At 41.4% G+C, this 12858-nt stretch overlaps 1 protein-coding gene across 4 annotated transcripts in view; it reads right to left on the bottom strand.

Annotated features, from left to right (window-relative positions):
- The window catches only part of SENP6 (SUMO specific peptidase 6), a 134499-nt gene extending 132070 nt beyond the window's left edge, over nt 1-2429 (bottom strand). For 2 of the 4 annotated variants that reach the window (XM_027550957.1, XM_027550958.1), the window contains exon 1: nt 1723-2423. In XM_027550957.1, coding sequence (XP_027406758.1) covers nt 1723-1774 — 52 coding nt within the window. In that variant the 5' untranslated portion in view covers nt 1775-2423. Of the gene's footprint in view, nt 1-1722 lie in introns of all 4 variants that reach the window. The other 2 variants (XM_027550962.1, XM_027550959.1) reach the window with 2 other exon arrangements.
- Between the last annotated feature and the right edge of the window lie 10429 nt (nt 2430-12858).

The following is a 12858-nucleotide window of genomic DNA, read 5'->3' as shown; positions in this document are numbered from 1 at the left end:
GCTGCAGTCCATGGGGTGGCTAAGAGTTGGAAATGACTGAGAGACTTCACTTTCACTTTTCACTTTCATGCACTGGAGGAGATGGCAACCCACTCCAGTGTTCTTGCCTGGAGAATCCCAGGGACGGCGGAGCCTGGTGGGCTGCCATCTATGGGGTCGCACAGAGTGGAACACGACTGAAGTGACTTAGCAGCAACAGCTCTAAATTTACCTGAGCCCTGTATCTGTTGGCCTTAATTATGCTCCTTCCATCCTCCCAATGTTCATCACATAGCACCACCTGTAACACAAGCTGCACCACTCTCAGCCTCTGACAGGTAACTAATCAGCCCAAATGAGAATGGAGGTAGAATGGAAGAAATATGAAGTGAACCAAGAAAACTCACAAGCTTTCCACATCTTCTTACTACAAATCTCATATAAAACTCTCATCATTTTTAAATAAAGGCTGGTTTGCATAACAAGATAAAAAAATTTTTTTTTGTTCTGCTATACTTTAAGGAAGAAGAATTAAGAATATTAATATTTCTTTTCCCACTCACTTCTATTGGTCTCTATTTGTTCACTGGACTTGAGTACCTACTGTGTTCCAGGCACTGTTCCCAATGCAGTTAAGAAAACTGTAAACACGGCATAAGCATCTTTTGACGCCCTCTTACAGGACTTTGTACCATAGTGAACTTGTACTATCTTAATGCAGAAATGTTTCCAATTAAGTACTGCCTATTTCCCATGTGAAATTCATCTTTGCAAAATCATCCAGAGGAGTTAATCCTTTTTTTTTTAAACAATCACTGCACAGCAGACAGGCCTGCTCTCCCGAACTGATTAATAAACCCAATTACCAGCATAAACAGTGAATCCACAGTCAAATTAAGCAATGAACATTACAGTTCCTGATCCACAACTACAACGAATTTAGCTGTATTGGGGGATCTTTTTACTTGGCCAAAGAGCCAATACTGTAACACCACCTCCAACAATAATATGTAGCTTTCCTTAACATTGGCTTAGTCTACCTACAACAGATGTTTAACTTTTTCCTCACAAGTGAATAAAAATGGAATCACTCGAGCTTTGTCTGTTAGCTTGGGTGACGACCCCCAAATTGATATTGTGTATCTCGTTCTCTTTTCCCAGGTAACTTCCTAAAATATGTTCAGTCAAACACATTTCTTAGGGCCAGGCCTAATCTGAATGCTGGCTGCAAAAGGAAGCCTGAAGCTCTGCGAAACAGAAAGGCCTGCGGGGGGGGGCGTTACAACAAGCTCCAGAAAACTACGTCTCCCCTCCCAAAGTGGTCTGGCCCCCGATTTCACCCAACCTTTTAGCAACTTGAAACTTTTCACAAACACCAAACAAGAGCCGAGCGCAGTCGGCTCTCATCCCTAGGCCAGCATAGAGAAAGCAAAAAAAAAATGTCAAAAAAAAGACACGCGTGCAGTCTCAGAGGACGCCCAGAAACTCCGGCTCGCGGCCGGTCCACCGCCGCCCCCTCACAGCCTCCCGGCTCCCGGCCGAGCCCCTCGCCGGGGCGGACTCGAACCCGGCGCCCCCGCAGCACCTTCCCTCCCAGCCATCGCCCCGGAGCCCCCGCCCCCCCGGTCCTCCGCCGCCCCTCAAACCCACCCGGCGCCCGTCACCGAATATCCGGGAATCAGGGGCCCACATTTTCCTGTCTCTGCCCACCCCCAACCCCCAAAAGGGCAGGAATAGACGTACCTTCCAGAAAAGTAATCTCCCCGGCGCTGCCGTCGCTCTTGCCAGCCGCCATCTTCCTCCTCCCACGCCGCCGCCGCCGCCGCCTTAATCCATGGCCCACACCGCCGCCGCCGCCGCCGCGTTCGCCAGGATGAGGGGCCGCGCCGCAAGAGGGTAGCCGCCGCAGGGTTGCGGGCCTAGGACTCGGCCGTGAGGCGGGCGACGCTGCCTCGTCCGGACGGGCCTACACAAAAGCAGCCGGCTCCCGGGGCCTATCCGCGGGCGGGCGGCGAGGCCCGCAGCCTGGGCTGGCTCAGGCCCCGCCGGGCGAACGCGAGCGGCGACGGCGGCGTCGGCGCTTCCCGGGCCCGGTGCCTCTCGGCCCGCGACTACCCATCCACCGCCCGCCTAGGCCGCCCTTGAAGCTTCCCCCAGCCGCGGGCCCGCAGGAAGAGGGGGGCAGAAGGCGAGCACACAAATAGGCTTCCCTCGGTCCCGGGCCGTAAAATGGCCGCGCCGGAGCGGCGAGGCCTCCGCGACCCACAGGCGCCCCCCGGGGCCCTCCGCTCCCTGTGCCGCCGCCGCCGCTACGGCCGTCCGCCCACCCCGCCCAGGCGCGAATGCATCAGCCGAGGCCTCTGCGACTGTCCATGTGGACAGGGGTGGGTCTCAGCTGCCACCGCCTCGCGTCCGTCGCCACAGCAGCTCCAGCCGCCGCCGCCGCCGCCGCTCCTCCCCCACGGACGCTGCTGCTGCTGCCGCCCGGCTCCCGCCCCCGCCCCGCCGCAGCCACCGCCGCCGCCGCCGCCGCCCCCAGCGCGGCTCCCCCTCAGGAGCCCGGGCTCTCGCGCGGGCGGAGAGGCTGCGGCGCCGCGCAGAGCCCCGCCGCGTGGCGCCGGCCGCCGGGCCCTCGGTGGCGAGGGCCCAGCGCGGCGCCGGCTCGGCCCACACACGCCGGGTCCGGGTCGCTGGCGGGCCGGGCCGGCGCTGCATTCGGCCTCCGTGGCAGCACGGTGGCCTGAGAAAGGACTCTGAGTTCATTCCTTTGAGGAGGCCTTCGGGCTTAGACCATAGCCAACTGGAGAGAAAAGGTCGAGTGAGGTAGTGCGATCACACGTGTGGAGAGTGATTTGTGGCCTTCTTCATTGTTAAAAAAAATGTTTTCAAGGTAATTCATCAGGGAAGTTGCTACAGTACCCTTTGGATGACAGTGTAAATTTTTTTTAAATCGTGTCTTTTTGTGTACCTGAAACTTTAAAAGCCGTCCCGCTGCCTTAACAGTCACTCAGGCCTTGTGACTACAGGTGACTGTGTCATGTTCGTTTTTCTTTTTTTTTTAATTAAAGAAATGTCATGTTCACTAATGAATATTTGGAAAATACATAAAAGGAAAGAAGTTAGGCATAGTCCCACCACGAAACTCATGACTCCATTTGGTGTGTAGTCTAACAATCGAACATTTTTCTTAAATCCCTCACGGTCTTCCCTGGAGAAAAACACACACACACACACACACACACAAATGTATGCTGTATATCCATGAAAATTCAACAGCAACTAAAATGATACAGGAAAACTATGACTGAGTCAATTAAGGAATGAACTATTTTAATTGCCCTAAGGCCAAGGTATAAATAAAAAAACTTTGTTTAAAACTTCTTTTAAAGTCTTTTCCTAAGATGAACTAATAACCTTTCCTGACTTAGTAAGAGTGAGATAATGAATATGTTATCATTTGCTATTTTTGTTGCTTGAGGAGACTGAATGGTAGTTGTGATGGTCTATGGCAAAGAGTCTGTGCCAATGACAGTATCCTGCTCAGGCTGGTAGATCATAGCCACATGCGGGTGACTGGACTCATCTGTACAGATTCTAAAGTGAACTTTTGGAAAGAATTTTTGAGTTTAAAATCCATACATGAGTTGAAAATGGAAGAAGGTGCCAGAAGTCTAGGAATATGTATGGCCTCTGAAAGCAGGAAAAGGCAAGGAAACTAATTCTTCCCTAGAGCTTCCTGGGAGCAAAGCTGACATCTGGATTTCAGCCCAATGAGACAGATGTTGGACCTCTGCCCCTACAAAACTGTAAGATAATAAATTTCTAAATTGCCAAATTAATGGTAGTTTATTACAGCAGCTGTGGAAAACTAACACCCATGAAATGAGTAAGAAGGTGCAGTTACAGAAAAGATGTCTTTTAAGCAATCTAAGTTAGGATCTTTCAAAGTCCACTATTTTATTTTTAAGTAGTGTGAATTTCAGTTTATTTCTTTGGTATTCCTTGATTCCAGTTTTAAAAGAGAAATACCGATTAAACCATTGGGTCTCAAACTTCAGCATGCATCAAAATCACCTGAAAAGGCTTGTTAAAACAGTTTGCTCTGCCCCTCCGCTGTAGTTTCTGATTCACTGGGTCTGGAGTGGGCCTTAGATTTGCATTTTTAACAAGTTCACTGGTGATGCAGGGGACCCACAATGTGAAACCCTCTAGATTAACTGTCTCTAGATTCCTTTCCAGTTCATTTATTCTTACTCTATGAGTCTGCAATTTACTAATACAAGTGAAGTTATCAGTTTCCATATTCAGGTATAAAATTAAAGATATTTTCAGAAATCACTGTTCTTCCATATAAATATGATCAACTAAGAATTGATGGTATCATGTAACCCTTTATCCAGGATTCGGGGCCTAGAAAACTTCAGATTTAGGATATATCCCTGAAACTTAGATGTATTTAGTATGTATGCAAATATATACTTCAAATATTTACAAATATTTAATTATTAACTCTTTGATATATACAATTTGAAGCTCAGAGATATTACTGAGGATGCCTTTGGATATTAGAAATATGACTAATTACAAAACCAATTCTCTGAGTTAGCCATTCAGTTTTTATTAAAAGGCCTAACGTGTCTTTATTGTTTAAATTTAGCAAATTCCATTCAGATGTCAACGAACTTGTTAGTTTCTGTATTAAACAGTTTAATTCTGGTACATAAGATAAAGAAAAATTAGACTATTTCAGATTTGAGTGAATGAGTAATTACAATGGATATATTAAGCTACTTCGTTTTTTCTAAATATTCCATTAAAGAAAATATAGAAAAAAAGGAAAATAAAAACAGGGTACTGCTGCCTAAAATGCTAACTCTAATCCATAGCTTTGCCAATCTCTTTTTACTCACTCTGGTCACCTGCTCTCAAGGTTAAACCCTGGACCTACCTATCTTCCAAACTCCCTGTAATGTGGCTGGAGACAGTAATTCAAAAATCCCTGTCTCCAATCACAACCACTGTGACCATTTGCAATCTCATCACAATCCCTAAACACACCCTAATGCCTTCTCAACATTCCCACTCTCCTTAATCCACTAGAATTTGTCTTCTTTGCAGCAGAATGTGCTGATTCTACAATTTACAATCTTTGGGATGTTTTGACCACACCATACGGTTGAGAGCTTTGCAGGCAGTGAGGCCTACCGAAACTGTTTCAAAATCATGTATTCAGGGGTCTCCATATCATGAATGCCTTCAGTTTATGTGCAGTCTGAGCCCTTGAAGAAAGAATAATCAGTGGTAATGACCAGTGGACCAGCATTTTCGAGGCTACAATCCTGTGCAGGTAGAATTCAGAAGAAAACAACTGAAAGAGTTCACAGGATTCGTTGGAAGGATGGAAGAGTGTGAGACCCTACCCAAAGCTACTGCTCTCCTGGGATTGTCTGTTCATTAATAGTGTTGCCATTCACTCAGCTTCACAAACCAGAAACCTAGAAATCATTCTTGACTCTTTTTTTTTAATTAAATACATCTTCAATCTATGGTACTTTTTCCCATCCCAGTGGCCCCACCCTAGTCCTAGGATGTATCACCTCTCAGCCACACTGCAGTAATAAGCACTTCAAACAGATCGTTCCTTGTTCTCTCTGCCCCTCCTCTAATCCATTTCTCACACAAAAGCCACAGTAATCTTTTTTTTTCTTTAATATGAATCAGATCAAAGCACTTTCAGTTTAAAACCATTCAAAGGTTTCCCACTGCTCTTAGGATAAAATCCTAAACCTTTAATTGATCTACCAGACCCTCCCTTCCTACTTTACTGACCTCATCTTGCATCATTTTTACTTCTTAATTTTGCTCCAACCGCTTTGTACTTGGCTTCAGTTCCTCAAATACTTCTTTTGTACTTCAGGGCCTTTAAACATGTTTTACCTTTTATCTGTGTCTACAGAGTCTTACACCAGTGGGTTAATACATTTCTACATTCAGATGAATACAAGTATATATAAACAAGTGGATACAGTATATTTAAAATAATCATTGCCAAGGAAACTTCAGAGTTCTAGAACCCAGACTCCTTAAAGACTAACATAATCCTTTCAGAGGTCCAGAAAATATCTTTGCCCAAAGTTACATTGTGGTAGAAATTTAGGAAAGATACCCTAAAAGGGATCAATAGTCCAGGTATGAACCCAGGGTTTGGCTTTGAAGATTTTGCTGAAAAGACTTGACCTAGGAATTGACAAAAGGAAGTGTGGTATTGGTAATACATATACATATAGATACAGAGTAACACAGCTTCCTCTCTGTCTATGGCTATAAATTCTTTGTATCACAGCTGGTGTTTCCTCTATTTTAGCCAGATTTAAAATGCTGTTTGTAAAACTATACTTGAATAAACTGACTCTTACATTATGCTGGTGGACCTTAATAGTTATTAATAGAATAGTGACCCAATTTTATTTTTTAAAATTTCTTAATGCAGATTTTGATACAGTAGGTCAGGGTAGAGCGTGGGATTTTCAGGGTTTTTGTTTGTTTACCAGGCCACACAGCAAGTAGGATCTTAGTTCCCTGACTAGGGATTGAAACCATGACCCCTTAACTAGAAGTGCAGAATCTTAACCACTGGACTGCCAGGGTAGTCCTGCAACCCACTTTTAATACATATATTTCCTTGAAAATGCACCTATAAATCTTATTCTTTTAAACACTACACTTAGAAGCATATGGTTAGTTCATGACTAAATACAAGTTTCAAAAGACAATTAGAGATTCTGCAAATTATGTCTGGTTGATGGTTTTTGAAGGGCAAAGTACATTTGTGTCAGATGCACAGTGTGGCCAAAAAATTTTGAAAAATAATAAAAGGAAATGAACCTTGAACGTTTTTAATACATGAGAATCTTGTGTATGTTTTTGTTATATGTTTATCTAATGTAATTTACTTTGCCAACAAAGGTCCGTCTAGTCAAGGCTATGGTTTTTCCAGTGGCCATGTACGGATGTGAGTTGGACTGTGAAGAAAGCTGAGTGCTGAAGAATTGATGCTTTGAACTGTGGTGTTGGAGAAGACTCTTGAGAGTCCCTTGGACTTCAAGGAGATCCAACCAGTCCATTCTGAAGGAGATCAGCCCTGTGATTTCTTTGGAAGGAATGATGCTCAAGCTGAAACTCCAGTACTTTGGCCACCTCATGCGAAGAGTTGACTCACTGGAAAAGACTCTGATGCTGGGAGGGATTGGGGGCAGGAGGAGAAAGGGACGACAGAGGATGAGATGGCTGGATGGCATCACTGACTTGATGGACGTGAGTCTGAGTGAACTCCGGGAGTTGGTGATGGACAGGGAGGCCTGGCGTGCTGCGATCCATGGGGTCGCAAAGAGTCAGACACGACTGAGCGACTGAACTGAACTGAATGTAATTTCTGCATTATAATATTCCACTTCACTTTCAACTTGTTGATTATTTTTGCTCTTGTTTAATCCTGCTATGCTTCATGTTCCTTCCAGTTCTTTTAGACAATGCTTTTCTGTCCCTCTTTCATGTTCCAGTCTTTTCCCTAGGACTTTATCATGCAGTTTAGTTGCTAAAATTTTAATGTTTAAAAATTTTAACTTTTGATTAAGTGAAAAACAAATTTTTTAAAATTATAAATGAATTTATCCTCAAAATAACACATTTCTTATAATAGTCAATTTCTACCACGTACCTTCAGTGTCAACAATTATAACTCTAGATTAATACCTTCAATGTCAACAATTTATATAAACTTATATAAATATTAGTTTTCAGGTGATCAGGGCTGACTTCTTACTTTCCTGCATCCTAGGCACTTTTGTCTGCATGGGCCCTTCCTCCACAAGAAATATATTATTTTTTTTTCACAGCCACCAGTATTTATTTTTTATAAGTTCACATTTATAACCATTTTCCCACTAGGAAATTAGCAAAAAATTTTAAGTATATTTAAAGTTGGTGAAGCTACTGTGAGCTGAACATTCTCATTCACTGATGCTATTAATTTAAAGAAGAGTAAACTTTCTGGAAAGCCATTTGACAAAAAATGTATCAAGGGTTTAAAAGTTCTATTCCATTTGTCTCTATTATATATGCATTTATGCCTGCATGTGTGATGTTCAGTCGTGTCCCACTCTTTGTGACCCCATGGACCATAGCCTGCCAGGCTCCTCTGTCCATGGGATTTCCCAGGTAAGAGTACTGGAGTGGGTTGCCATTTCCTTCTCCAGGAAATCTTCCTGACCTAGGGATCAAACCTGCATCTTTTGCACGTTTCCTGCATTGCAGGCAGATTCTTTACCACTGAGCCACTGGGGAAGCCCCTCCCCACTATATCTTGGGGATAATAGGTAGTTTTTAATTTGGAATTCTATGTATATATTTTTTATTTAATTTTTTAAAATGAGGTGTAGTTGATTTATATTAGTTTACAACATAATGATTCAAAATTTTTGTAGATTATACTGTTTAAAGTTATTATAAAACATTGGCTATATGACCTGTGCTATACAATATATTCCTATAGCTTATTTACTTACACATAGGAGGTTTTAACCTCTTGATTCCCCACCCTTACCTTGCCCCTCCGCCTTTCCTCTCCCTACTGGTAAACACTAGCTTGTTCTCTGTATCTGTGATTCTATTTCTATTTTGTAATATTCATTCATGTATTTTTTAGATTCCACTTTAAGTAATACAGTATTTGTCTTTTACTGTATGGCTTATCTCATTAAGCATAATCCCATCTGAGCCCATCTATGTTGTTGCAAATGCCAAAATTTCACTGTGTGTGTGTACATGGAGTACTATGTATATGAGATATATATTATACACACACACACTGTATGTGTGTTCCGTGTATGATTTACTAGGTATATTATCAAGATCTCATAACCAACATTTACTGAACATCTACTGTTATTTTTATTTGATGAGAAACTGAGACCCGATAGGCTAAATAACTTTTCCAAGGTTTTTTTTGTTTTTCCCCCCTACCTAGAAGAGGATAGAACTGAGATTTGAGCCCACATCCATCTAGCCTCGAAGGTTCGCACTCTCCGATCATTTTCCTAGATAATGATCCCAGAGGTAGATATAATCAGTGGGCCTAGAAACCAGCTTTTAAACATGAAATAATGCGCTAAAAATGGTGAAGAAATGTATTTCCTAGATCATCATTGTATTTTTCCTGTTTATTGAACTCTGCTGATGGCTTTCTTCTTTTAGGCTCTTGATTCCTGAGTCCTTGCTTCCAGTTAATAGCAGCAAAAGAATGAAATAATGGCTTGCAGCATAATTTTCTGAGAGCGCTGTTCTATAATGCTGACTCCCAACTCAAGCTGATTAGGGTTTTGCAACTTTCATTACTTTCACTTTTCAGTTTGAACTGCTTCCTCTCTTGTGCAAGCCAACACATTTAATCTTCAAAACACAAAACAAGTAAAGGTAACTTGCACTCAGGAGTTTTAGACTTTAAAAATCTTCACCTTGTGAGGTTAAAAGCCTCGTTTTATAGCTAACTTTCTCATCCATTTTTCTTAATATTGTCTCATTATAAATATAAACACATAAGATAATTTCTCTTTCTCCATCCACGTGTGTGTATGTTCCTCATTCCTTTCTGTTCTCTGATTCTTTTATTCCTCAAGAACATGATGTAAATGTAGGCCATTTTATAAAGTTGTGTTTTTCAAGAAGATGCTTTGGTGACCTCTAAGTTTACAAAACCTTTTCCCCCACCCCAGTGTAAAGGGACTACAGTGTTTTCAGTAATCACAGACATAATAAACTAGCTACCAAAAATACTAATGTATTACAAGGATAGATAAATGATCAAAATGTTATGGAGTATCCACATAATGAAATGCTTTGCAGCTGTTTACCAGTGAAGTAGATCTATTTGTACTTTTCAGGAAAGCATCCATGATTGATAAGAAAAACCAAATTACAGACTAGTTCAATGTCATTTTTAAAGATAAATTTATAAGTCTATATAGCTAATCTGGGTAGTGTAGGCTATTTCCAATGAAAGAGATTAGAAGGTTGATATAGAGGACTTTGTCTTCTTTTTAATGGAAATTTAAGTAGTTTTTGGATTGTAGGTAACTAGTATTTTTCAGTATTTTCAAATAATTTTAAGCTAACAAAAGAGAAGGAAATGGCAACCCACTGCAGTATTCTTACCCGGGAAATTCCACGGACAGAGGAGCCTGGCAGGCTATAGTCCATGGGGTCGCAAAAAGTCGGCCATGACTGAGCAACTGAGCACAACAGATAAATAAAACTATATTTTTAAGACATTTACCTCAAAACTCAAAAGTTTAACAGTATTAGCTTACTGTTTTCATAAATATATATGTTTTCTTGAAACAAAAATATGGTCATTGTGCACTTGCCCAGTTGGTATATTTTTCTTCATCTGTCAGTCTTCATCTTTGAGGACTTAAAATTTTAGATGTGAAAATAAAAAAGTTCTATGATCTTATAAGTTGTAAAACTGTATATAAGTCAGAATTGAATTTGGACAACTGCAGTTGATTCCTCTGTTTTCTATTTATTTATTAGTATGAACTTGAAGAAAAGCTTGAATTATTAAAAATGTAGAACTTACATGGTGACTATTAAGCTTATAATACAGACATATACTATGACCTCAGTTTTAATTATTAGAAAAACAAAGAGTATAATATTATTAAGAATAGATACCAGCCTTTATCCATAATGTGACAAATTGGAGATTATATTCTTATGAAATTATGATAAAGATTAGAGGTTAGATAAAGAGGGAAGATATGTCAGGCCTTTAACCAGGAATTACTTAAAGAATGTTTATCATTATCTCCTTTTGAGAAAAAGTCATTATTTAGTTTGGAATGGAATGCATTATACAGTGAATCAGAGAACATTATATGCTTGTCATCACTCCCATGTCCATGAAAGTATTCTATTTTCTATATACTACTGAAATTTTGGTTTGGTTCTGTGAATGAATGTTCACTATGTGAAGGCCCCAGCCACTTATGTAACGAACTTGGCAGAGTAGGATGAGTTCCTGCTTCTGATCAACAGAAACAGGCTAGGGTGTACTATGTGAAATCTGAACTGTGGCTACAAACACCAGTACTGAGACCCCCACCTTGCCTCTCTAGCCCCTTTCCCCAGTCAGGCTTTGTGGATGACTTATGGACAAGCCATGGTCCTGAAGAAGCCATTAACACCAAGGCATTAGACACTTCTCTCTACCCTGGGAAGGCGCTGTGGACTGTGAGCGCAGTCTGCCCTGAGGCCAGGCATAACGGAATAGGGGGACAGGGAATTGTGCCATTTCCTTCATACCTGCTGTTGTCACTAAATCAGCCAACTTGAGAAAAATATAAGTACCTGATCTAATTCTTTCAAGTCATGTGGATAGGTCTGTCTTTGGTGTCTTCAATAGATTAGAATCTGTCTGAAATATGTGGGTTTAGAAATGAACTAGAAATGTGTAGGCTTATCCCTAAGGGGCTTGCCTGGTGACTCAGATGGTAAAGAATTTGCCTGCAATGTAAGAGACCCAGGTTCAATCTCTGGGTCAGGAGGATCCCTGGAGAAGTGAATGGCTACCCAATCCAGTATTTTTGCCTGGAGAATTCCATGGAGAGAGGGGCCTGGAGAGCTACAGTCCATAGAGTTCAAAAGGAATTTTTTAAATTGCTATAATAATGTAAAATCTTCTACAGTAAAATCTCTCAGTAATAATGAGAGAAAAAAAATACTGGCCCACAGTTCAATCTGCTACCTGACAAAAACAATTACTCTAGTATTATTGATATAGTTGACACATTTAAATAATCTAGGAATCTCTACCTTCCCTCACAATGGCAGAAAAATCAAGCCCAATGTAAAACTAGATATAACATTTAATAGATATTCAATAAACATTTGCTGAATTATGTTATAATTGCAGTCTTTTTGTTTTTGGAGCCTGGGCTTATTAAAGTTTCAGTAAGTTGTAGCCAAGCTACCTGGACTGGAATTTCAGTGGTACACTGTGATGTGAACATTTTTTTCTCGTATGGAAATAAGGTCAGGCCTTGAGCATTAACTTGGCCTCTTCTTAGTGACAGAATTAAGCATCGGGTAACCCCTTCCATTCATTTGTATCATTATATTTTGTTTAATCTTCGCAGTTCGTTCTTTCTTTTTACTGTTTTAATAGTAAAATGTAAAATCTTTAAGTCATCAATCTTCCAACCTAAGTGGCTTTGTGGTCATACACTACAAAACCTAGTATTCTTCTGAATACCTGTTTTAATCATTAGGAAATTTCTCTAACCTAATAACAGACTTAGGAGAAGGCAATGGCACCCCACTCCAGTACTCCTGCCTGAAAAATCCCATGGATGGAGGAGCCTGGAAGGCTGCAGTCCATGGGGTCGCTGAGGGTCGGACACGACTGAGCGACTTCACTTTCACTCTTCACTTTCATGCATTGGAGAAGGAAATGGCAACCCACTCCAGTGTTCCTGCCTGGAGAATCCCAGGGACGGGGTCGCCTGGCGGGCTGCCGTCTATGGGGTCACACAGAGTCGGACATGACTGAAGCGACTTGGCAGCAGCAGCAGCAATAACAGACTTAAAACACTAGATTGTAATATGAAATAATTTTATCAATTAAATGATTTTCTATTAAGTTTATAGAAGAACTTTGCCTAAGCCTGCATAAATAAATATACTCACTTTATCCTCACAATTTTAGGCCAGTCATGTATTTTGCTTTGCTTTTCTGAATTTAAAATCAAAGAAGTTGTGTCTTCTTCAATGTCTTTGTCAATGTCACAAATAGATTTAGGATCCTAGACCCTGAGGGTGCCT

Source organism: Bos indicus x Bos taurus, chromosome 9 (assembly GCF_003369695.1).
Source record: "Bos indicus x Bos taurus breed Angus x Brahman F1 hybrid chromosome 9, Bos_hybrid_MaternalHap_v2.0, whole genome shotgun sequence".
Taxonomy (NCBI): Eukaryota; Metazoa; Chordata; class Mammalia; order Artiodactyla; family Bovidae; genus Bos; species Bos indicus x Bos taurus.
Note: the sequence above shows the minus strand (reverse complement) of the source record. Positions and strands in the feature narration are given on the sequence as shown.